General features: G+C 52.6%; 1 protein-coding gene and 1 long non-coding RNA gene across 7 annotated transcripts; one reads left to right on the top strand and one right to left on the bottom strand.

Moving 5' to 3' along the window:
• Nucleotides 1-124: 124 nt before the first annotated feature.
• On the bottom strand, nt 125-21,240 carry APBB1 (amyloid beta (A4) precursor protein-binding, family B, member 1 (Fe65)). Of its 5 annotated transcripts, none has more exons than XM_012725421.1 (15): nt 21,148-21,240; nt 13,821-14,564; nt 8,311-8,489; nt 8,147-8,203; nt 7,978-8,063; nt 7,801-7,864; nt 7,245-7,394; nt 6,791-6,918; nt 6,681-6,686; nt 6,268-6,382; nt 6,041-6,125; nt 5,702-5,785; nt 1,098-1,213; nt 782-958; nt 125-702 (listed from the first exon to the last, which is right to left on the bottom strand). In XM_012725421.1, the coding sequence occupies exons 2-15, from the start codon at nt 14,548-14,550 to the stop codon at nt 535-537; spliced, it is 2,145 nt and encodes a 714-aa protein (XP_012580875.1). In that variant the 5' UTR covers nt 14,551-14,564; nt 21,148-21,240; the 3' UTR covers nt 125-534. The 5 variants fall into 5 exon arrangements, with proteins under 5 accessions (XP_012580875.1, XP_004683156.1, XP_012580876.1 ...); XM_004683099.2 differs by lacking the exon at nt 21,148-21,240 and adding an exon at nt 20,744-20,852; XM_012725422.1 differs by lacking the exon at nt 21,148-21,240 and adding an exon at nt 20,575-20,684.
• On the top strand, nt 20,219-24,311 carry LOC105853679. Of its 2 annotated transcripts, none has more exons than XR_001145473.1 (3): nt 20,219-20,273; nt 23,327-23,484; nt 23,759-24,311. It is a non-coding gene; the product is annotated as an uncharacterized LOC105853679 (long non-coding RNA). The 2 variants fall into 2 exon arrangements; XR_001145472.1 differs by lacking the exon at nt 20,219-20,273 and adding an exon at nt 20,420-20,528.
• Nucleotides 24,312-24,723: the final 412 nt, after the last annotated feature.

Below are 24,723 nucleotides of genomic sequence, written 5' to 3' on the forward strand. Positions count from 1 at the left end.
TCCTTCTTTCAAGGTAGGCAGGGCACGGGATCCTTGGGGACCAGATCGTCGCTGAGGGGCGAGGTGACACGATGATGGGGTGACACAATGATGGGGTGGTGTGGGCACAGGAAGCACACAGCTCAGCAGGGCAGACAGACTTTATTAGTGATATCAATAGAGGTGCCCATGGAGCAGGGGGAGGGGACCCATGCCTGGACCAGTCCCCTCCCACCCCTGCTGGGCCCTATGAGGATGGGCCTGGCCCAAACCAGTTCCTCCTGCTCCACCTGAAATGGGGATGGAGAGCCCCGGGCTGGGCTCTTGAATCCTATTCCTCCTGTCATTGACCCAGCACTGTCACTTACTTGCAGGATTACATCTCTATTTCCCCAGATTTCCCCAGCCCCTAGGCAGGGAACCCCAGATACTGGGGAGGGGCAGATTTGATGGGGGGGCCTTAGGACTAAGAAGAGCCTCTAGGGCCCCTCCCTGCCCCATACTCTTGAGTTCCCTGGGGCTCAGCACAAGCAGGTGGAGGGAGAACCAAGGGCTTCAGGGGGTATGGGACCCCAACCTTTTAGGCTTGATCGAGCCCCACAGCGACTGGACACCCCTGCGGACGGTCCACCCTACACGCCGGGCAACAGATTCAGCAGGGGGTGCTGGGAGGCAGGAGGTGGAGGCCTGGGAACGTGCATCCAGACACTTCTGGTAGCGGAGCTGCAGAGGCAGGTAGGCAGTCACTTCCCGGCCTGCCCCACATGGATGAGTGTGCCACCCTACCGCCCTCCCCACTTACCATGCACGCAGCCTGCACAGCCTCTGAGAGGCTGGCGGCATTGGGCTCGCACCAGAACATGTGGCAGCAGAAGGAGGCTGGGCCAGCAGCCATGATGAATGCGAACGTGTGGACATCCCTGCCCACAGCCAGGAAGGACAGGAAGCGTACCCGACACTCTCCCAGGACTGCCTCCGTCTGAGGGGAGAGAAGCCAGTTACAAGAGAGCTGCCCCAGCCCTCTGGAGCCCACATCCATCCCACAGCCAACTCTTCCCATCCCTGTCTCCCCTTCATGCCAAGGTGCAACCACGCTTCCTTCCTACCCCAGTCTTTACCTGCTGGTGCAAGATGGTGAGGGTAGCAGGGGCCACGCTGACATGACTGGGGGTCCACTGCTCGCGACTACTGGAGGACAGGACTGACTCCAGGGCCCCATTTATCACATCAACCCCTAGAAGACATGAACACAAGCATGGCACCACCAGGGGTTAGCAGAGGGCACCCCACCTCTGCTAGTCAAGACCAAGGTCTTCGCTGCACCCCCACTTCAGCAGCCTATGGTCCCATGTGGGCCCCTTCCTGGGGGTGCTCCCCCTGGCTTCAGTGACCTGGTATTCTTTCTGGCTTCTTCCATCTGGAACCCTAGGCTGGGTCCCTTTCACTGACGGCCTCTGCCAGCCTCCTAAATGAACTGACTGCCCCCGGCCAGAAGTCTGGCTGCCCCGATCTGGTGCTCGGTGCTCATCCACTCTCAGACATCCCAGTGCTTCACCACAGTGACTCCCAAATCAGCCCCTACGGGCCTCTCCTGAATCAACAGCTGACCTATTTTACTTAAAATACCAGTCTGAGAAATAACTTTGTGTCACACTGTACTGAGTCATTAAGTGTCTCTTTCACACCCTACAACAATCTCACAGAAGATTCTTTTATCGCCATTTTACAGATAGGGAAACTGAAGCTTAAAAAATAAACTTGAGGGCCCTCCCTGGTGGCACAGCGGGTTAAAGCACAGCTAAAAGCTAAAGCCACTTCAGCACGAGTTCGATTCCCACCCCGGAGGTGACCCACATGGCGTGGCAGACCTCTCTCTCCTGACCCACCCACTGCTCCCCTCAGCAGTGTATTTCATCAGTCGGCCTGTTCTGCTCCCCACTCTGGCTCTGGTGAATCCTCTCACCGCCCCTGCACCTCTGGCCTGTACCTCAGTTCTGTATGCATAAATAAATATATCTTTAAAAAATAAATAAACTTCAGATGACACTAAGGAAAAAGACCTGATTCTGTAGCCAGGCCTTTCCCCTGCCCCTTCTCTCTGTTCCCATGATTAGCTCCAGAGACCTGTCAACTTCTTAGCTGCTCTCAATTTCTATAAGGTGCTCAAAGGCCGAGGGCCCCAAGGTTCCTCACTTTTACATCAACTGACTTTCCCTTGTAACCAACGGTTTCCTCACCTCAAGCTGCCTTGACTCACTTCCCTCCTGCGGACCACTTGTGCCCACACTCAGAGAGACTCTACGGTGAGGGGCCGTGGGCTCCAGCCGAGGTGCCACTCGTGAGCTGGCTATGGATCCACTATGCCTCCGCCTTTGCAGCCAAGAGGTCAGAGTGACACCGACGCGGAAAGCACAGAGCCCTGGGGTCTGCTCCCCGGCTCCCTTGCCCCTTCCAGCACCTCTGAGCTCCCACTCGGAGCAGACCACATGGACCCTCTGTGGGCAGAGGGCAAAAGTCTTCCTCAAAAGTGTCCCTCACTGAGGCCTTCCTCATCTCACCTCTGGCTGGGTGAAGGCCAAATTTCTCTTCCTGGCATGCAAGGCCTCCAAAATCTGGCCTCATATTTTACTGATCCCTGAGCTTCCAATGATTTATGTAGCAATTATCAAAATCTAATCTTGGCAAAGGCTCTGCCAGGCAGCTGGGAAATACGAAGTAAGAAAAGATGATGCCCTCGAGGGACACTGACTGTAACTGAGGGAAATGCCTCTGTGGAGTGCCCTCCTTGCTCCCTGAGCATCCTGATTCTCATCCTGCATGGCTCCTGCATGCCGTGCAGGGAGGTTTTCTCTGCTGCAAAGCAAAGAGAACATTGCTGGGACATCTCCTAGTGCAACATCTTGTATTTGCTGAGAAAAATGTCCCCACACGTGGCTGTGGCCATCTCAAAGACAAGCCAGCTTGAATTAATTTCTGCCCCCAGTGGTAGTGCAGAGCCACCTACTGACTCAAGAAATTCTGTAAGCAGAGCAGGTAGCACAGGAGATGGCTGGCAGCGAGGGCAGGAGTGGGCGGGACAGGGCAGGCTGAGAAGTGCACCAACGTCTATCACATAATCAAAGATCGTGAATGTGGATGGAACATCAGAGGTCAAATATGGGGCTGGGGGTTGGAAGCTGACCTCGTGGGCAGCACGAGTAGGGAAGTGGGGAAAGCAGTGGAACAACTGGCCTGGAAAGTCTGTCAGGTCAGGAGCAAAAATTACACCCCAACCAGAACCTGACACTCCCAACCACTCTGGCGTATTTTTCCTTATCAACTGTTACCTTCGAACATCCTGTATAATTTACTTATTTTATTGTCTCTCCTAGCTAGAATGTCAACTACTTGCAGACAGAAATTTGTCAGTTTTGTTCATTAATGTACACCAAGAACCTACAATAGTGCCTGGCACAAATGGGGCACTCAGTAATAGCCAAGGGCGAAATAAATAATAAATGGCTGATGGAGTTTCAGCAGGGGCCTATGTGAACTTGCCAGTGTGTACAATGATTCGTAACCAAAAGCTGGAGCTAAGCTTAGAGACCCCTGGTGTGAAAGCTCAGCTTAAACAGAGAAGTTCAGCAAGCTGGAGGGCAGCCTGGTTTGAGAAGAATCGAAGATGAAATGCCCTAAGTCTTGGTCAACCATCTGCTGGCTATGTCATCTGAGGTCAGTCTCATTCATTCGCACATTCGTTTGCTTATTCATCACCAGACAGGTTACATTCTTCCTGAGTCTTGACATGATACATCAGGTTCTTTTTTCCTCTGGCCTCTCCCCTTTTGCTCTCACTACCCTCCTCCCCAGCGGGTGGTCCATTCAATGCTGGAGGCCTCAGCATTATATCACTTCCCTTCTCACTGTGAGCAGCCTTCCCACACTCATGACTGATTATCCTGTGATTCAGTGATGCCCACACTGGTATCCTCAGTCCAGGCTTCTCTTCTGAATCCAGCAGCCAACTTGAGTTTGCCACTCAGCTTCCCCAAGGTGCCTGAATGTTAGCTTGTCCACTTAGAACTTACAGTCTCCACCCTCCAAAAACAGCCTCTTCTATTTTCTGCTCCATGAGAGAACAGTGCACTATGATCAGTTCCAAATCTAGGCGACCAGTTATCCCTTTATGCCTGTGCACCTCACCCCACATTCAATCAGTCATTAAGCCTGTTTTTTTTTTAAATCATCTAAAAATCACTATATATTGCTCTTCAGTCTCACCATAGCGTAAGATATCTCACAACTGGCCGCAGCTATCACAAGGTTCTCCTCACTGAGTTCCTCAACTCCACCCACCACCAAACATCTCAAGGCATAGCCAAAGTGAGCTTTACAAAATTCAAACATGATGATGCCAAGCACTTTCCTGAAAACTATCTGACAACTCTTGTTGCGCGTAGGACGAAGAACAGATGGCCAGGGTGGCCTGAGAGGCCCAAAGAGCTGACTGGAAGTCCAGCTCCAGGCCACAATGGCAGTCACCCAGGGCCACTGATGCACCGTAGGGCGTGGTTTCTCATGGCACATGCGGTTCACTCTGCCTGGGGTGCTTTCTCTCCCTTATTCCTCTCTCCATCCCACTTTACCACACTGGCTCCTTATTTTTAATCTCAGTTCAAATGTCACTTTCTCAAGGAGTCTTTTCTGATTCCCTGTATGAGGTAAAGTTCCTCTGTTTCATAGCCCCTTGCTATTTTCTTCCAATGAATGACAATTTTATTACATATGGATTTGTGTAATTTAGTTCCTGTTTTCCCTACTGTAACTTCCACAAAAGCAGGCAGTGGCCATTGCTCTTCCAGGGCCTGGCACGCAGTAGGCTTCATAGATGTTAACTAACTGAGTGAACAAATAAGTAACAGGTACAGTGAAAACTCCAGAAGCGTAAGAGTGAACCAGATAGTCTCCACTCCCAGTTTCCCTATCTATAAAATGGGTATTATCCTATTCCCAGCTTCAAAGGATCATTAGGACCGAGGATATCATACATGAGGAAGTACGTTAGAAAGAATACAGCGCACAATTATTCCAGTCACTGTGCCCTCTGTAGTGCTCACAGTCCACGGCTGGTGCTGTAAACCCTAGCTCCAGGCTACTGCCTGATGTTTCAGGTTACATACAGCCTGTCTCTGGACCCAAGCAAAGCTTTCTGTAGGATGCCAGAGTGACCCCTGTTCAGCACAGTCACACAGTTTACACTTGGTGACTATGTGCCAACTGCCGCTCCAGGCTGGACACAGACTAAAGTGGCCAGAAGCACAGCAGGTGGGAGACATTTTGAAGAACAGGTGACAGTGACCATGAGGAGGCCTGGTAAAAAACAGAAGGCTGCCCTCCCTGGTGGCGCAGCGGGTTAAAGCACTGCACTAAGAAGCTTAAGCCACTTCCGCATGGGTTCGATGCCCGCCTGCCCCGGAGGAGACCACATGGCGTGGCAGATCCCTCCTGACCCCCCCGCTGCTCCCCTCAGCAGTGTACTTCATCGATCTGCCTGTTCTGCTCCCCACTCTGTCTCTAGTGAAGCCTCTCACCCTCCGCATCTCTGGCCTGTACCCCAGTTCTGTATGAATAAATAAATAAATCTTTAAAAAAAAAAAAAAAACAGAAGGCATTGGAGACACAGGGTGAGGGCAGCGCTTTGAGGTCAGGGTGGTGGTCTGTAGGTGAAGCAGGGCACACATACCGACAGGTTTAGCAACAGGTACACTCCCCAGGTAATAGACTTGGAACTTTTGTACCAGCTCGTTCTTGGGTGCTGGGAACTCCACTGCAGAAAAGAAGAGAAGATCCAACAGTGGTGCAGACATTGCTCCCTCCCAGCCCCACCTACCAGTGCATAAACTGGACATTTGCCCAGCCGAGGCCCTTCCTCCATCCCTTGCCTGCCTCTACCCATTTGATAGAATTTACTCTCCATGTATCCCATTTGCAGCTTGTCTGTCCAATAGCTCGTGCCTCTTCTTTGGTCACCCCATCTTTGCCAAGAATGTTGAAATGGCATTGGTGGGGTTATGACACTGACCTTGGAAAGGAACATCCACCAGTTTAGAGTGGTCCAGGGAGAGTCCATTTACCAAGCAGCGGGCATTGCGCCGTTCGGCCATGATCTGAGGAAGGGAAGGGAGTGGCAAGGGAGAACATGTGAGGACTTCACAGCCCTGCAGCCCCCACGCCCCCTCAGTCCCTCCCCTCCTCCACTTCTTTGTAGAGCAAAGGTGGCAGCTAGTCCAGGGAGCAGAGGGGCCGTGCCTTAGAGCAGATCTCATGCAGGCTGGTGGCGATGTTCTTGGCGGGTGCCTCACAGCGGAACACGTGGCACTTGAGCATCTGGGTCAGCTTATCACGAGCTACGTAGGCAAAATCCCTGTTGGGGGAGGGGCACCTCAGTGTCTCCCAGTGCCATTGCTGCTGAGCCTCATCCCCGCCCCACCCACGCCCTCCCGTCCCTGGCAGCTCCTCCAGGGCTTCTGTCCTCCAGATGGTGTCCTGTGGGTGCTGCCTTCTGGCTGGAGGGCAGACAGGCAAACATGCCAAGGTTGGGAGAATGGGTGCGCACAGCGGGCAAGAAGGGACAGGGGCAAGAGTCAGGGAACCGGGTGCTTCAAGGCATGGGCTCCAGGGGCAGGAGGAGGGACAGCCAAGGTAAACAGGCAGAGTAGTACCTCTCTCTGGCTCCGGCAGCACAAGAGAGGCAAAGAAGAGAGTTAAGGAGGAGGGTCTCCCTCTGACTTCTGGGTGAGCCCCACCCCGGGATCCCAGGCCCTGCTCCCACCTTCCGCTGTCCCGCCCGACGCCCCACACACGAATGCTGACGATGGGCTGGGCGTGCAGCAGGGCCTGACTCTGGGGCTCCACCAGCTTTAGCGTCTCATCCTCCAGCTGAAGCAGCAGATCCTTTCCCTGCAGGGTCAGGAAGCGGCACTCAGGGCGGTGAACACCACCTCAGGCAAGTACGTTAGCTACGGCTGGGGCCCTTGGCTTTGGAGTTGGACCTCCAACCTGCAGGCCTCACTCTGGTAGGGGTTGCATGTGTCCTCTCTTACAGGACATCTGTATTCATCCCCACCATTGTTACCCAACCATCTCCAGGGTCCCAACCTCCAGTGGCGCTCCCATCTCACAGGGCTGTCGTGTGGGAGGCCCAGCCCTCTCTTGGGCAGCTCAGATTTCCCGCCTCAGCTCCTTCACTTCTTCACTGCATACCACCCCCCAGCTCTGCTCCTCACCTCCCCCCATCCCCCAGACATGGGGTCGTGCAGATTGTTTTTGTGGTAGGAGAGCTGACGGATGCAATTGTTGACCGCCACACTGCTGCGTCCAGGGGCCAGCTCCTCTTCAGTCATCTCCACCCAGCCCAGGGAGCGCACGGCGAAACACTGCCAGACACAGAAGTGGGGGTTGGGGAGAAAGGGTCTGAGCTAAAACGGAAGGAGGCCCTAGCGGAGGATATGGGTTTTTGCTGAGACCAGAGACGTCCCTGACTCAAAACGTGGTGGGTGAGAGGGTGTCCCAAGCTGAGACCAAGAAGCACCCCCATATAGTTGGTGTCAGAGGAGAGCCCCATGAGTACAAGGAAGCATCTGAGCCAGGCCTGGAATGGCCCTGACCAGGCAGCTGAACTGGTCAGTATAAAACTGCAGTGCCTCTCTCAGGGGTCTGTGTGGAGAAGGGGGAGAGCCCCTAGCTCAGGACCTGGGGAGCTGTCCTGAGAACACAGACGTTCCTGACACATGACACAAGAGGTTCTCTGGCCTGAGGAATGGGTATCAATCTTAAACAAACCTTGACTCCTGGGTTGGCATTCCGTGGAGGCAGCTTCTCTTCCTCTTGAGGCAATGGCTCTGGGCTATAGGCAGATGGAAATACTTGGGTACAGGGCCCCATCCACTGAGCTTTCCCAAGGCCCCTTCAGACAGAGCCAGCCACTACTACCCCACTGTGTCATGCCTGCCCACTCACCTGAGGCTCGGAGCTGGGAAGGTCAATGTCGCCTCCTCAGGATCCTTTAGTCCCAAATCCATTGGGGCCTCCTCAGTGGGTTCGTCCTTGGGGAGAGGAGAGAGGAATCAGGACCAAAACGCTGCCTCTTCTCCAGCATCCCCACTGTGAAGCAGATCCCCTCACTCACCTTCCAAAATTCTCCATCATCAAAGCCTTCTCCATGGGTAAATCCTGTCCAGGTGAGCTGAGAAGAGGAAGAGGAGCAATGATGGAGGGGGCAGAGGGCTCATCTTACTCCAGTAGGACACCCCTTCTTCCCCTGATTAAAAACAATAGGCCTGAGAGCCTCACCTGGGAGGACTCCTCTCGGGGGCTGCTCCCCTGTGAGGGGGAGGTCCGGCCCGGTGGCTCCCACTGGGTGGTCCCTGTTGGGATGTGCCAGTAGTAGGTCCCTGAGGTATCCTGTACCCTCATCCATCCAGCCGGCAGGTCGGAATCCGTCTCGAAGGCGTTGGGGTTCCAGAAGGAATCTGCCAGGTGGAGGGATTGGTGAGGGTCTGTTTACCCAACAAGCAGAAAGTACTGCTTCAGCCCAGTACCCCCACCCAAGACCCCACGTCTGAGAAGAGGTGGAGGAGGGCTCTGCACAGCATCGTTCTGCTTCCTCCCAGAGCCCACAGCCTTGAGTGACAACTTGAACAGCAGCAGCAGGGGCCGGCTGAGCGCTCCTCCTGGGCCCTGCTCCCAGACTGTGTGGCCACAGAGAGAAGGGAGGGGAGTGGGCAAACCCAAATGACCTCCTGTCACTCACATCCTGGTCTCAGGTGCACACCTACCACTCCTGCACACAAACCTGCACATACATAGCACATACCCTACTACACACCTGTGCAGCCATCCCAAACACAATGGTGTGCATACCCAGAAAATATTGAACGGCAGGTATCACATAATGGTGCCAAGGCTTATGCAGGGACAAACATACCAGCTCCAGTCATACAGTAAAGCAGACACTGAACACAGACAGGTGCACTCTCACACAGCTACAGATACCCACCCCCACCTGACATATGTGCAGAGACCACACCTATTGTGACCCCCAACACATGTATAAGTACCACATCATGAATGCACTCAGATGCACAACATATGCCAACCTCTGACATGTGTGTGCAGACATCACAGATGCTCACACCCTGACCGTGCCACACGGTCGCAGGCGAACCTTTTGTGTGCATACACACACAGCATGCACCTGTGACATGCACCCTTCCTCCCCAGGGGAGGGACTCACCACTCAGCCCCACAGACCAGCTCATGCTGCCTCCACCTCTGCTCTCCCAGCCTGCCCCACCCATGTCATGCCCAGCCCCTGCTCCCCTCACCTGGGCTGCTGTCCTGCAGGATGATGGCCAGGAAAAAGTCCTGGGAGAACATGGCGCTCTTTCCCAGCCCCTCCTGCCGCCACCCTCCCTCCTCAGGTCCCTCCAGTCCAGCCAGCTGGGCTCACAGCCTGGTGCTGGGCTGCAGAGAAAAGCTCATCCCGCCCCCTTCTCACCAGGGCAGAGCGCCTGCCAGGCAAGATCCTCCCCCGCCAGGAGCACACTAGGGAGGGGCCAGGACCACCACAGGCAGGCCTGTCCTTGGGGTGGGGAGAGTGTGCTGAAGCACCCCAGCCCTTTCTGCTCACAGCACTCTCCAATCCTGGCTCCCCTCCCCCAACCCTGAGTGTCCATTCCAGCCCACTGTGGTCATCTCACTGCCTCAGTCAAGCCCAGTCTTAGGGACACAGGAGACTGGCTCCCTCGGGAACACCCCAGACACCTGGGGCCCTGCAAAGCCTAGAGCTCTCAGCACAAACAGGGTGTGGCTTCAAGGCTCCCAGGGATCCACCCTGGCCCAGGACCTGCCCAGCTTTTTGGGCCTACCAGGGACCCTGAGGGCCTGGGTCCCAGCAACCTTGAGGCTGGGCTTGGGGCTTCCCAGCACTGCCCCCCCTCACCTGCCAGGGCCCAGCTAGGCTGCAGCGTCTCCTCGGCAACCGCAGCACCAGGACCGGCTGGGAGCGCCCAGACTGCTGACGTGCTTCCCGTTACCAGGGAAACCAGGAATCCTGACTGGTCCAAGAGGCAGCACTGAGGGACAGGCGGCGAGGCGGTCCCCAGACCCAGGCTGCTGAGCAACCAGGGCGGGTGCACGGGGCAGGGATGGGTGTGGTTATGCCAAGCAGGCCTCACACCTGATGTGAGAGATATTTGGACAAAGCAAGGTGTCTCACCATCCTCAGCTTCCAAAGGAGAGTGGTCAAGGTAGGAGGGACTGGGGGGCACCTTTTTACCCATCAGCCTTTTAGGTGGCCATTACCGCCTCTTCTCACCCTCCTCCTCCCCTCACCTGAGGCCCTAGGGAACTGGAGTACCTGTTCTTTCCCCCAAAGACCTCCCTGGGGTTCAGGGCACTCCTGCCAAACCTGATGGGAACACCAGCCCCAGCAGCTGAGCGAGCACTCCATGGCCAAGCCAGTCCTCATGGAGGATTCTATACTACTTGAGGCTAAGGGGACAAATTTACTGTCTCCTCACTGAATCACCACACCCATCCATCTGCCATCCCTGTCAGCCTGTACTTTCCTGCTTCAAAGCGCTTCATCCTTCCGATCTGTCCTGGAGGGGCTGCCTTTCCCCCTGACCATCTGGGAGGCCCTTCTGGAGTTTGGCACATCTCCCTTGGAGCACAGACCCATCCAGGCCCATGTGTGCATTTATTCAGGAGCACTATCTATGGCCTGCATGGATTCCATCAGGCCTGCAGCCATATGTTCACAGGTATTACTCACATATGCATGCACCCTCCATGGCTAAGCCAGGTGCAGGGTTTGCTCTGGAGTTAGTGAATCACCTACTGCTCCCTTTTTCTCCATCCCATCACTACTGTAGTCTAGGTTACTCATGTTTTTCACCTGGGTCATCGCAAAACCTTATAGTTGCCCTTTTCCGGGCTAGTCTCCTCCAATCCAGACTACACCCTGTAGGCCAAAGGACTGTTCCAAAATGCAACACTAATGAAGTTACTCTCCAGGTTAATACTCTTAAGGATATGCCACTTGCTCTTAGTTTAGAATCCAAACTCCTCCACACAGTTTTGTGTACTGTTACGAGTCCCTAACTTGGCTGCTTGTCAGTCTTATCGCGGACCACTCTCTACTTTCCTTCCTCTCCCTTGCTTGATCCTCACACTGTCCAAGCCCAGCCCCCCTCCCCTCCATCTTCACCCCCCCCACTTTCAGGCTACTGCAAGGGTCTCTTCCCAAAGCAGCTACTCTTACCCCTTGCCTCCCACCCCAGGCACACTGGCAGAACCCTAGCTCATCATCCTAGTGCTCATCATGCTGACCATGACTGCAGCCCGCTTCTCATCTTCCCACTAGACCATGAGAGCCATGAGGGCATAACAACTGACCCGGGAGAGCATTCTTAGCATTACTGGCACCCAGAGTGACCCCAACATCAAAAGAAAGTCCATTCACTCATCCTCATTCACCACCCATTCCTGCAGTGTATACTCAAGCATTCGAAAACCTTGTGGAGATCCTCGCATGGGGAGGAGGAAATAATTTTTTATCAATTTTATCCCATGCAGAAGTCCAGACCTCCCCTGTGGCTTCATGGTGAGGTCAATACAATCAGGGGAGTCGGCAGTGACTCACCCTCTTCCCTTGGCCGACCCCACACTGCTGCCATCAATTTCCAGAGCCACCACCAGAGTAATCCTTGACCATTTCTTGCCACGCCCCTGCCCATGCTGAGGCCTGTGCCACACACACTTCCCAGTTCTTGAGCAGCCCCCTCCTGCTACTCCCAGAGGCTCCGTGGCCCAGAACCAGTGACCACAACCCCAGGCACCACTGAGTGGCCAGACCAGGTATGATGTGGCCTCAACTTACACCCCCTAGGGCAGAGGTTGCAAACGAGCATCCTGCACACTAACACAAGCCTCAGGTAGATGGTATGTGGCCTATGCAATGCTTCTTAAAAGGCAAAATTATGGCTAATATTAGCAATTGGGGTGTTTCCTCTTAAGACCTACTTTTTGGTTTCCCTTTCAGTTACACAGGCTCCACTAAGATAGTATTTTCTTCCATCTGATATGATAAATAAGCAGGCAGAGTGGAGTGGCAGCTCTTCTCTTTCAAGGCAGCCCAGGCAATGTCACCAGCACATTCAAGAGAGGCAGTGAGACTTTGCCTTTGACAGACGTGCACAATTCCGCAAAACAGAACGCATAAACTCCCGGACTAGATCTGATCAAGGCTCTAGAACTTAGTGGCAATTATTTACAGGAAACCCAGGGAAGAGGAACGTTTTCAACACCACACCATGGGAAGTCTGCAAATCAGACCTGGGAAACTCAGGACAAACAGCACTGTAGCTTCAATTGAAAAAAACAAAACCTTCAAGCACTAATAGAGATGAATGGAAAACTTGGAGGTGGAAAGAGACTTTAACAGCTCTATCAATCAAAAGTTTAGGACTTATTTGGAAGGATTTGAATAAGCAAGACTTTTTTCTAAAGGCCAGGGCGTGGGGAGAGGGGCCAGGCAGATATTTACTCGACAACTGGGGAAATGTAAACATCATGATATTAAGAAACTGTTAAATTGTTGGAAGCATGACAACAGTATTGTGGATTTTTTACAAGAGTTTTATCTTTTAGAAATGTGTGGGTCAACATTTACAAATGAAGATATTTGCTTCCAAACAACGAGGCTGGGTGTGGAGCAGGTAAGGGTAGGGACGGGCAGGCTTAGCCCTGTGTGGCAACAGCTGAAACTGGGTCGTGGGTAAAGTGAGCGCCTCACTCTACTTCCTCTGCTTTTATTTATGCCTGAAAACGTCCACAATACGTTTAATGTGCTTTGGAAAGGGGGTGGCGTGTTGCCTCTGGCTCATCCAACTGCACGCTCCATGCGAAGTCCACACTGGGGCCTGGAGTGTCGGCTGCCAGGCGGGGCAGCAGGGCAGGTCTTCCCTGACCTCTGTTTACTCACCATCCACAGAACTCTGGGCTGCAGCCACGGCCATCAGCTGACCTCGGTTCTGTCTACACCACTGCATGGCATTACCAGATGTGGAGACTCAACTTATTTAAGTGGGATGTATTTAATGATCAGTCTTCATCCTCCTGATACTTATTCCCCACCATGAGTATATGTTTATTCTCCCTATGTCTCCTAATTACTCTTCATTTGCTTCTTATCCTATTCCGGGTAAAGCACTATCCTGGCAATACCACTGTGGTACTCAGCACACAGCAACACTTTCCAAACAGACCTCCGTGGGGGTGCACTGCTGCTCCCCCCAGGCTTGGCCTGTTAAAACCTGGCCCAAGCGCACCTCGGTGCATCATGCTGGGCATCAGTGGCACAGTAACCGGGCCAAGAGCTCAGGAACGGACTCAGGCCCAGTTTAGATATCAGCTCTACTGTAACCTCAGACGGTCTGTGACTTTCAGAAAGCTACTAATCCTCTTCAGGCCTCTTTTTTGTCATCTGTAACAGGACACAGTATCAAGCTCACAGCATTACTGTGAGGATTAAATAAAACACTGTCGAGCCCGGGGCCAGACCTGCTCAATGCTCCATAAACAGACGTGTCCACTGTCCAGCAGGGTGAGCATGACAGATGGTCCATCAGCTTGTTCCCGCACCCTCTGAACATGGGAACGGTTTCCTTAGGCAGCCTGAGCAGGGCCTGCCGAGGACTGAGGACATGACCTCCTGACTCATGCCCTGGCCTCTGTACACAGAGGATGACCTCTCCCCCTGCCCTCCCACCCCCCACACGTTAAGCTCCACAAGGTACCTGTGTCCTCTGGGGAGCCATAGGAGGGGCTACCCTGAGACAAGGTGGCCCAGCTTGAGTCCTCATCACTGGCTGCACTGTTCCGCATGCCAAACAGGAGGCTGGCGCTCTTGCTGTGATCCCGGGGGCCATCTGCAAGGGCCTGGGGCCCAGGGGGCACCTCCGAACTCTCCAGGGGCTCCGGCAGTCCTGGGGGAGAAGACAAGTCCTCCTCCTCCTCCTCTTCCTCCTCCTCCTCATCCTCATCATCATCTTCCTCGGCCTCCCCTGCTGCCTTCTCCTCTCCCTCATCCGGCCCCTGTTCCTGGGTGCTGATGATCAGGCCCGGTCCTCGGAGCCCTCGGTTGGCGGCATTGTGAGCAGAGAGCTCCAGCTCAGAGTACAGGTGCATCAGGCCTTTCGGGCCCAAGGGTGCCATCTCAGGCTCCTGACTGGCCTCTTCTGCCAAGGTCAAGGTCACATTGCGGTTCTGATCACGGTGGGCGGTGGCAGCCCGCCGGAGCTGGTTCTGGCCCTCCTTGAGCCACTTGGCATTGGCGGGGCCTGGCTCAGGCCCACCACCCTCCCCCATGGCACTGCGCAGGTCCTTGGGCCCCACAGCTGTGGCCTGCAGCTTGGCGTTCAGCAGCTGGTTGTGAGCAGCGTGCAAGGGCAGGGGAAGGCTCAGCGAGGGACCTCCGTGGCTGTTGGCGTTAATGACCGACTGGCTCAGTGACGATGGAACAGACATGGCCTTGGTAGATCCTGTGGGGCGGGAAGGGGAGACCAAGTTGAGCTGCCAGGTGAGGATAGCAGCACCCCTACTTCTGTCTCAGGCTGTGTCCTGTCCCTACTCGTCTCCCTACACTCAGCTGGCTGGCGCACGTTGCTCCATGTCCTCTGAGCTGCTTCCCCACATAAATGATTAGGCTTAACTCCTGTCCCCCATCACTGTCACCCCCTCAGTCACCACCCCCGAAAGACCAGGGCCAGGCCTGAAGCCCACCCATCCCCAAATTCCCCAGGCCCAAGCTTTCTGGACAGCACAGCTGGCCACTGCCTTGCCCTCACTGCCAACTGCAGAGCCTCCACACAATGGCTCCCTGTGCCTCCCCAACCCCCGCTCATCCGACTGCTGCTCACTGTGCCAGGACACAGCAGCGTGGGACTGGCTCATGTGCTCTGGGTGCCGGACACGGCCTGCTCCTCCCTCCTGCCACGTGCTAACCAAAGCCCCGCCACAGTGCACAACCAGGCTGCGGCACCATCATTGCAAATCAGTAGTCTCTACCACTCTCCAAGCCACCCCACACTAGGAGTGAGGCGAGCAGAGCAGACCAGCCTTAGGCCAGGGCCCTAGGAAGGCAGGTCACAAAGGAAGGGTCTTCAGCTCCTATCGAGGCTCTTTGGCCTGCTGAACCTACGTTTTGGTGACTGCTTTTATAAAGTATCTCTGGCAGCAACTCCAATGCCCCCAGACCAGGGCCATTGCAGAAGCCTGTGGTCTGGCCCCTCAGGCCCCTTCTCATTGAGGCCTTTCACTGCATACCCTTGTAACACTGTGGACCACCAGACCCGTCGGTCATCACCAAGCACCACCTGACAAGCTGTCATTATTCACTTTGTTTAATGGATGTCTCCTCAAAAGTGCAATTTCAGCTCCATGGCAGTGGGGAGGCTGTCTTTTTTCCCCAATGCAGTATGCCTAGAGCAGTACCATCCTGGCACAGAACAGGAACTCAGCAAGTGCTTTTTGAATTAATGGAGGCCTCCCCGCCCCAGCTCTTCCAGGGCCATTTTAGCATCTCCTCAGTTTCAGACAGCACACTTTGCTGTGTCCTAATGGTTGCTCATGGTACCCCACAAAACACACCCACCCTTCAGGTGATGAGGGGATCTCCAGTTCCACCATGACAGCTCACTGCCAACCCTACCCCTCAGAGTCCCCCATCCCTCCTCACAAGCCCTTCCTAGACCACCTCTCCACAAGCCCCATTGCCTCCGTGACCCTCCCCAAGGGCCCACCCCTCTTCCCTGCCCCCTCTCACATCCCAGTGCTCTACCTCTGCCCTTCCCGGGACTACCCTAAGGAAGGGCTTGCACCCTGAACCCTCCTCCCATTCACTGTTCATTCTCCCTGACCAGCCACCGCCAGTTCTCTCCCACTCTGACCCTCCCAGACAGCTCAGCCCCAGCACTCACTGCCCCTTCACTGAGCCCCACCCTCCAAGTTCTCTCTTCCTTTTGGCCTCTCCCCAGGACACAGCTTGCCCAGCTGCCTGTCCATACCTGCAAGGCACACCTTTCTCTCTGGTTCCCGTCTACCATTTTTTCTGCCTCTCACCTGAGAGTTCTCCCTCTCCCTGTTGCCCACTGATGAGTTCTTTCCCTAACCCGTGGTCACTGGCCCAGTTCTCTCTGCGTCCTCAGGCTAGTGCTCAGATTAGGTATTTTAGGCTCCTCGAGCAAGGCTCTGCCAAACTCAGAGGCACTGCTTGCCCCTGAGCAGGCCACAGCTCACCCTCTGCATCCTGCAGCTCCTCAGACCCCAACACAACACAATGCCTGTAGCTATGGAACAAATAAAAGGTTCCTGGCCGGGTGTCTGCCCCATGTGTAAGTGTTGGTCTGCTTAGTTTTGCTCCACCTAGACAATAAGGAAACCTATGGTCACTGGAATAAATGAGAAAAAATAGATGGCTCCGCCTCTCCCCAGAACCACAGCGATCTTCCAAAAATGGAAACCAGATTGTGTCACTCCCCAGTTTGAAAAATTAGAAAGCTCTCTGCTGTCTTTGGGATAATGTCTGTACTCACTAGCAGGAAGCCCAAGTGCCACCAGAGCCAATCCCTATGACCTATCGCACCTCCTCCTCGCAGTCTCCCTTCATACCTTACCAGACACAATTCACAAAGTAGATTCTAAAACGTGTTATACACCACCAGCCCTGGCTCCCTATTTATACTGCTCGCTCATCTTAGAATCTGTCACCTCTTGTGAGAACCTCTGCTCACATTTAAAAACGTAGCTCAGTGGTCACAGCTCCTAAGCATTGAGTCTTTCCCACCCAGTCCTCCCTCCCCATCTCCAAGTGACCGTCCCCTCCCACATCTCTCACAGTACCACTTTATCAGAACACTTGAGACCAGGCCCCATTCCACTTGCAGTCCCGCTACCAAGGAGAGCGGGTGCTAAGATCTGCCGCAGAGTGAGCCTCCATGTGGAAGGAAGGAGGGAAGGCTGGAGGACACAGAGACAGGGTGAGAGGAGCGAGGTGGCTTGGAACTAGCTGGGAGAAGATACTAAGAAAGGCTGATGTGGCCCCACAAGCTGGGATGGGCAACAGGAGTATTAGAGAGGATGCTGGAGAATGATGAGGGCTCCCTGAACGGAAGTAAGCTAGGGCAGAGGTTGGTGAGGGCTCAACGCTAAGGAAAAGGGAAGGGGTAAATTAGCTTAAGCTCACATCCTGGCTGGAAAGCTGGTCAGCACTGGCATCTCCATGAGTACCTGGAGGCAGAAGGCCCCGGATCTCTGCAAAGCTCAGGGGCAGAGGACAATGATCCCCTCTCTCAAGCACTGGGGAGCCAGGTTCTCAGCAGTTAGGACTGGACTGACCTCCTTGGCACTTGGAAACGTGCCCCAGGAACAGCACAGCCTCTGTGAGGCTGACACGGCGAGAGTCGGGCCCAATTCAAGGCTACCCTAACCGTCCCTTCTTCTGTCCCAGTGAGGCCAGAAAGCGTGTTCTCTTATGAGTGCTGAAGCCAGAGCATGAGCAGCAGCAGCGCAGGGTGCCAAGTATCTCCAAAAAGTGTATGACCCAACATCTCTCCTCTAATTGGGGGTATCAAGACCTAAAGCCTCTCAAAGGAGCAGAACAGATTCTGATTCAAGGTAGGGAACTGGCTGGTAGCCTTGGAGCGCCAACTGAAACAACAGCCACCAAGCCTGGAGGAAGATTTATCAGACCACAGGGGTGGGGTGAGTTCTGCTCAAGGTCAAGGGTTTTCTAACCTGACTACCAACTATCTGTGAGGCACCATGCTAGGCATGGAAGACAGTGACAAATAGTGAAGAGAAGGCTCTTCCCCAGTGGAGCCAAGTCTACGGGTAAAACAGTCATTGACCAACTCACTACACTGCAGCAAATATCAGTATACAGGGAGAGTATCCTGTTGGTTCACTGAGTGACTGAGTATCATGAGGAGGGAAGAACAGAAAACCACAGGAGCCTGAGGCTTACTCCAGCCTAGACATCAACAAAGACCTGCCCTAGGAGGTAACTTTCAAGCTGAGGAAGACTACAGCTGTAGTGGGACCACCCCCTTCACCACTCCTGCCTCTCGAGGATCATCCCCCACTCCTCACTCACATGGGAAATGCTCCCCAGAGGTTGGGGAACATCCTCCAACACATAACATCACTGATTCAGTACCTAACTTCTGCTTAAAATCAACGGCTGCCAGGTGGGCACTTCCTCTCATGTCTTTCCAGGCCTTGTAAACCACTATTTCTCCATTTTCTCCTCTATGTAATCAAACTCTTCTTCTAAATGGGACCGATTATCTCCCAGCTTAAAAGCAGAATCTTTCTTGACCCAACACTCATCCAGCATCCTTGCTGCTTTCTTGTCTGTCCCGCACCAGCCAATTTCTTGAAAGCGGTGCCTCTCCCCACTGATGCCAGGAGCTCGCCTCTCATGGCTGCCATTCCTCACTCCCTCCCAGTCCTGCTTCCACTCCCGATACACCTCAGTCACAGCTCCTACCAAGATCAACATGACCCCTAAGTCATTTCATCCATCAGACACCTGGTTGTCCTCTCAGCTGCATCTGACTCCAAGGACCTCTCATCCAACTTTCATCCGTAGTGTCCCCTTGCTTCGTATCTGGGTTTTCTTCCTATCCTCCCGTTACTGCTTGTGGCTTTTTAGACTCCTTTACTGGTTCATCTTCTGGCCAGCCATGGCTTCAGCTTTTCCTGGCTTGGCGTATACTCTCTTCTTTCTCCACACCTGCCATCCTAGAGAGCTTGAATTGAACGTTCAGTCATGACTGGAACTCCAGTTATTACCAACACACTGATGATTTCCAAATTGACTTCTCCATTTCAGACCCCTCAGCTAAGCTCCAGGCATGTACATTCGCCTTTCACTCAACAACTCAAAGACTCCTCAAACTAATACGTTACCACGTTTCTCTCCCCCACACCCTGGCTGGGCTTCTCTGAAGATCCTGGCTAAAGGACTATGACCACCCATCTTGTGGTCATAGATTTTCTATTTACCATTCGTGACACTGCACTCTCTCTCATTCCCCATATTCAGTCCATCCTCAGATAATCACACTTTTCAAGAAAAACATCTGGACTGCGTTACTCTCCGCATTCACTACCTTCAACAATCTACATCAAGACAAGATCTTAAGATCAAAATTCTTAATGTGGTCTAAGCTTTCCTGCTCAGTCTGACCTCAGCTTCCTCTTCAGCTTTGGCACTCTGCTCTCTAGCCTCACTGGTCTTCTCTTGATTCTTCGAAGACATCACATTCTCTTCCTCCAGAAGGTGTTTGCGTATGACTTCCCGTCTCCTGGAACCTTCCTCCCCTACTCTCTCAGCCTAACAACAACTCATCCTTTGCATCTTAGTTCTAATTTCATGCTCTCAGAGAAGCCTTCCTGGACCCTCTCTCCCTATACCCCAGCTCACTTCAGCTTGTACTGTTGAATGTTCTCAAGGTATCAAACACCTTTGCTTCGTGATAAAATTACAAATCATATTTGTCATCTTACTCTTATTCTATTTCCCTCCTAGATTGTCAGCTCCTTGGGGACAAATGAGATTTAGCAGTGAGGTAGAGTGGGAACAGAGGGAGGACAATTCAGCTTGAGACCTGCAAGCCTGCAATTCCTGTTGGACTTGAGTTCTGAATCTGGAGTTCAGGAAAGCGGTAGGGGCCAGACATACATTTGACAATCGCCAGCATATGAAATGTGAAGTCTTGGTAATAAATAAAACGCCCAAGGAGAAAGTGTAGAACGAGAGTAGACAATTTAGGATAAAATCAAGATCCTCCCCAAAATCTAAAGGCAGGAGGAGGCAGCAAATGAGAATGAAAGAAGGAGACAATGCCATAGGCGACAAACAGGAAAATGTTTCAAGGAGAAAGAGTTGACACAAGCCACTGAACAAGGTACCAGGGGATACCGGGAGAGTGTCTGCTGGCCGCCAGGAGGTCTCTGGTGACCTTGGCTTGAGCAGCTTCAGTTGGTGTCAGGGGAGCAGACGGAGTGGAGTAGTTTTAAGAATGAATGGCAAGCGAGGAAATGACTGCAATTGTAGATGATGTTTTGACTTTGATGAGAGGGAAGAGCTGGGGCTAAGAGGAAGAGGCTCAGAATTCCAGCAAATACACAGGCACGTTCCAAAGATTCGGAATAACCTCTGATTTGGCGCTAGGAACACTGCTCCTGTGAGTATTAGGCCTCCAGGCTGAGCTGGGAACACGGGCGGCCCCAAGGCACACCCCTCGGTCGCTGAGGGCAACAGACTGCAGCTTGACAGATCCCAGGCCTGGGACCCCGCAGGAATCCGAGCTGCCGCTCAGCCAATCTCACTCCTCATCCCCTTCCCGGCGCTTGACCACCCCTCCCCCATTCCCCATCCCCCACCACCCCAGGCTCCGCGTCCCCTCTACCTGCCCGCTATTCACTCCGAGGCTCAGGAGGTAAGATTCCGGGAGGGGGCTAAGTGAGGACCGAGATGGCGCCTACCGGGCGAGGCCAGGGGGACGGTCAGAACGCGCACTGCGAGAGGGCCGCCCGTGGGGCTGGGGCCTGGCCGGGGGACCCGTCCACCGCGGGGAAGGGGCTTCGGGGTCCACTCTCGCTGGGAGTCAGGATCGGGTCGCCGGGGCTGATTCCGGGCAGGGGCAGCTCCTACCTGCGCGGGGAGGCCCCAGGCCCAGGTGGCGGAGGTAGCTCAGGCTGCGGGGCTCGGGTTCCGCGGCGGCTTCTCCATCACAACATCCCCCGCCCAGGAGCGCGCGGGCGCGGGGCCGCGCCCCGAGCGGCGGAGGCGCGCGCGGGGGGCGGGGGCGGGGCGCCATCTTGGGCCGGACGCGGGCACGGGCGCGCGAGCCCCTGGGGGCGGCCCTTGCCGCAACTGGCCCGAGGGCCGCACCCCGCCGAACGTCGGTCTTGGGGAGCCCCACGGACCAAACCGTCTCGCCAGCTGACGTCCCTCCACCCGTTTTTCTGGGTCCCAGAGCTCAGATCCAGCCCCCGCCGACCCCTGCCCAGGCCCGTCCCACCACCACCACCCCCACGACGAGGCCGCAGACTCACCCAGCTGAGCCCTTGCCCCGCACCCGCCAGGGGCGACGCGCGGACGAGGGGGGAGCCAGAGCGACTGTGGCCGCGCGGGGGCCGCGGCCGCGCGGGGAGGGGCCGGGCGGGGAGCTGCTCCGCTCTTGCGGCAACCCTCCCTGACGTCCTGGTGTCGAGGCAATGAGGACACGGCGGCGTAGGGGATAATAATAGCGCGTATTTATTGACCGCTTACACTGTGCCAGGCTCCGTGTTAAACCCTTTATACGTATTCATCTTCACATCAGCCCTGTGAAGTCGCCACTCTTATCCTCAGTTTTCAAAGGCAGCTGCTGAGATTCAGAAAGATGAAGCCACCAGCCTGCAGTCACAAGTGATGAAATCAGACTGGAACCCAGATGTCTCTGAACACCCCTTCCTCTGGTGTTGAACATTAAGTTGAGACACCAAGCCCTCACTAATGACAAGAAAAAATTACTCCCCCATCGAGGTTCAAGGGGGGAAGAAAGAAGGGGAGAAATGGGATAAGTGTGAAGGAGGGGGTGATGGGTGCAATATTACTGCAGACTCCCCGGGTGGCAGAGTAGCTCCCAGTGGACAGATCAGTGACCCAGCGGCCATCAAGGACAATGAGGGGAAGTGTTTCCATCTAGAAACCCTCTCATGGTTCATTCCTCTAAGACAGAGATTATAATTTATTAATCCTGCTAATATATTTGAACAACTGACTGACAGTGCCCTCAAAGTACCTAATCTAAAGGTATCCAAACATAAATTCATTATTTGATCTCTTTATTGGCATTTTAAGTAGTTTCACTGGGGTGAGACATAATCCTCCCCAACACACACACACACATACACACACACACACACACAAGATGCAGCTCCATCTGTACCAGTGAATGCACCACTACCTGCTGGCTTGCATGAACTAGAAGGTTCAAGATCATCTCCAACCTTACCTTCTCTTGATGTAAGGCGAATAAAATTCTGTTAGCTTTTTATTATGGAACATTTCAAAAGGAGACGAGATATAAGAAAATCTCATATACTCATCACTCCGTTTCAACACTTAACTCCCAGCCAAGTGCTCATTAGAATCACAAATCTCTGTGATATGTGAAACATATATCAGGTCTCAAACTAGGTCCAATGGATGCAAAGATGAATCATGTTTGACTGTAACCCACCTGCAGACAACTGACCTCATTCTTTGGAAAATGAGTATAAATTACCTAGAATAAGAAAAGGGGTCTCATTCATTCATTCTCTTTCCACAAATTAGCATGTGAGGCACTGTCCTTGGTGCTAGAACACATAAAGAAAGGAGATGTGGTCTCTGCCCTCACAAAGCTTGAATAACAGGAAAGAAAGATTAAACACGATCAGAAAGTTGATGAGTATCTGGAAGATATACAGGAAACTATGTGAGTGGACTAAATTTGCTCTGGGGGAGGTTTGAGAAGCCTTTCAATAAGGAAATGAGTCTTATGTGAGGGAAAGGGATGAAAGAAATAGAGGTCAGCCAGAAGAGAATGAGTCAAAGGAGAAATATAAGAAGACCAGTACTGGTGTGATAGTGGGGAAGAATGGCAAAAATAAGCTGGAGAGTTTAGTATGTTCCAAATCAAGGACAGTCTTGTGTGTTAGGCTAAAGGGTCTGGACTTTAAGGGTAGTGGAAAGTCATGAAGGATTTGAAGTGTGCTTACTCTTGCATTTTAGGAAATCACTTCCAGCTGCTAAGTGGAGATGACATAAAGGAGAGCAAAATAAGAAGTGTGGAGACCAGTTAGGAAACAATGAATGGAATCTAGGTGGGACTTGACTATAATGGGAGAGCAGGGATGAAGAAAAACAGCATTGTTTAATAAATATTCAGTTAGGAGTAGTCACAGAAATTTACAATTGAATATTTGAGGATGAAAATGTGGAGAATCGGGTGACTTCTTATTTATGCTTGAGCAAATGAAAAAATTCAGACATATCATCTGTTTACAGATAGCAAACCAGAATGCATGCCATCTCAAGTCCATTCAGCATAATGGCTGTAATAAGGACATCTCTTCAGGTATAAGAGGTCCTCAGATGGGATATTGAGAGTGGGAAGATAAGAGTCCAGGTGGCAAAATGAAAGTGTGCAGTTCTTACACAGTACAGTCTGACCCATGCACAATCTTCTGAATGCCTGTCTTATAGGTCTACAAAGCCTATTGTTCAATCGGGATTCAACCTGAGCTCATCAGCCATCCTTTCTGTACTGTATCTTTTCCCCTTTGATGCTCTCTATGGCCCAAGAAGAACCAATAGCCCATGAACCACCTCAAATGCTACATTGAAGTCTGACCAATGTGGAGGTAAGGTCAATTCCTCTGCAGCAGGAGCCTTTTAAAATTATTAAATTGGAGTGAGGAAAAAATTAACTTAGAAGTAAATCCATCCAGAGTCACTCACTAAGAGAACTGGCTTTATGTGATTTTGCTTAACTGACCAGTCAGTTAGCAGTAGCAGGCAATTGGTACCCAAGTCGCCTTCATGAAAGAATAAAGTTTTCATCCTCATTAGCAGTAAAGACAGCTTTTTCCATCACTACATAGAAGCATTGCTTTCATATTGTTATTTTTCTTATAGTTGGTTCGATAAACTCTCTTCTGGATGGAGTAAAATAATCCCACATATTACATGGCGTGGACTCCACAGTCAGATGCTAGGTCTGGCAAGGGCTTCCTCAACTCATCCTCCAAGAGGACTATTCTAACAAATTCCCAAGAAGAGTGCATAAGGTAAAAAGAAAAAGGACTGAGGCTGAACTCTGAGACTGCTAGCATTTGAAAAGCCAATAGAGGAAAAGAAGGTCAAGAAGAAAGCCGAGAAGAAACAGAAGAGTAAGAGAAGAATCAGGAGACGGTAATGTCATGGAAGAAATCCAAAAGAGGAAAGAATTTCAAGGAGGAAGGAGTGGTCAACAGCATCAAGTGTAGCAAAGATTTCCAATAATGTCAAGGAAAGAAAAACTACCTTTGAATCTGGAGTCATGGAGGTCATGGACCCCATAATATGATGCATTTAAGCAGAAAATAGGGGCAGCAGCCACAGTGCAATGAATTGAGCAAATGCAAAAGCCAGAAGTAAAATAACATTTAGAATCCTTTTAAAATTTTTCAAAGAAGGAACCCTCCCTGGTGGCACAGTGGGTTAAAGCACAGCACTGCAAGCTAGCCACAGCTACTTCAGTGCAAGTTTTATCCACGGTCGCAGCAGTGACCCACATGGTGCAACAGACCTCTCCTGTCTTGCTCGCTGCTCCCCTCAGCAGTGTACTTTGTCAATCTGCCTATTCTGCTCCCTGCTCCCCACTCTGTCCCTGGTGAATTCTCTCACCACCCCTGCTCCTTGACCTGTACCCCAGTTCTGTCAGCATAAATAAATAAATCTTTTTTAAAAAAAATTTTGAAGAAGGAATAGTCAGTAGTTGGAAATTTATATGAAGTTAGAGATTCTGTTTTTGTTTTTTTTTTTTAAGGTAGAGACTTACCCATGGATATAAACACAAAATGGATAACTATAGATATAAACACCAGTCAAGTGAAAGGATT

The sequence above is a fragment of the Condylura cristata genome, unplaced genomic scaffold (assembly GCF_000260355.1).
Source record: "Condylura cristata isolate star-nosed mole 26May11 unplaced genomic scaffold, ConCri1.0 scaffold00015, whole genome shotgun sequence".
Taxonomy (NCBI): Eukaryota; Metazoa; Chordata; class Mammalia; order Eulipotyphla; family Talpidae; genus Condylura; species Condylura cristata.

Coding starts and splice junctions, on each gene's coding strand:
- APBB1 (XM_012725421.1), bottom strand. CDS start 14,550: ATGTCTGTTCCATCGTCACTGAGCCAGTCGGTCATTAACGCCAACAGC. Junction 8,204..8,310: donor CCCGAGAGGAGTCCTCCCAG/GTGAGGCTCTCA, acceptor TCCTCTTCTCAG/CTCACCTGGACAGGATTTAC. Junction 5,786..6,040: donor GGTGGATGTTCCTTTCCAAG/GTCAGTGTCATA, acceptor TCTTTTCTGCAG/TGGAGTTCCCAGCACCCAAG.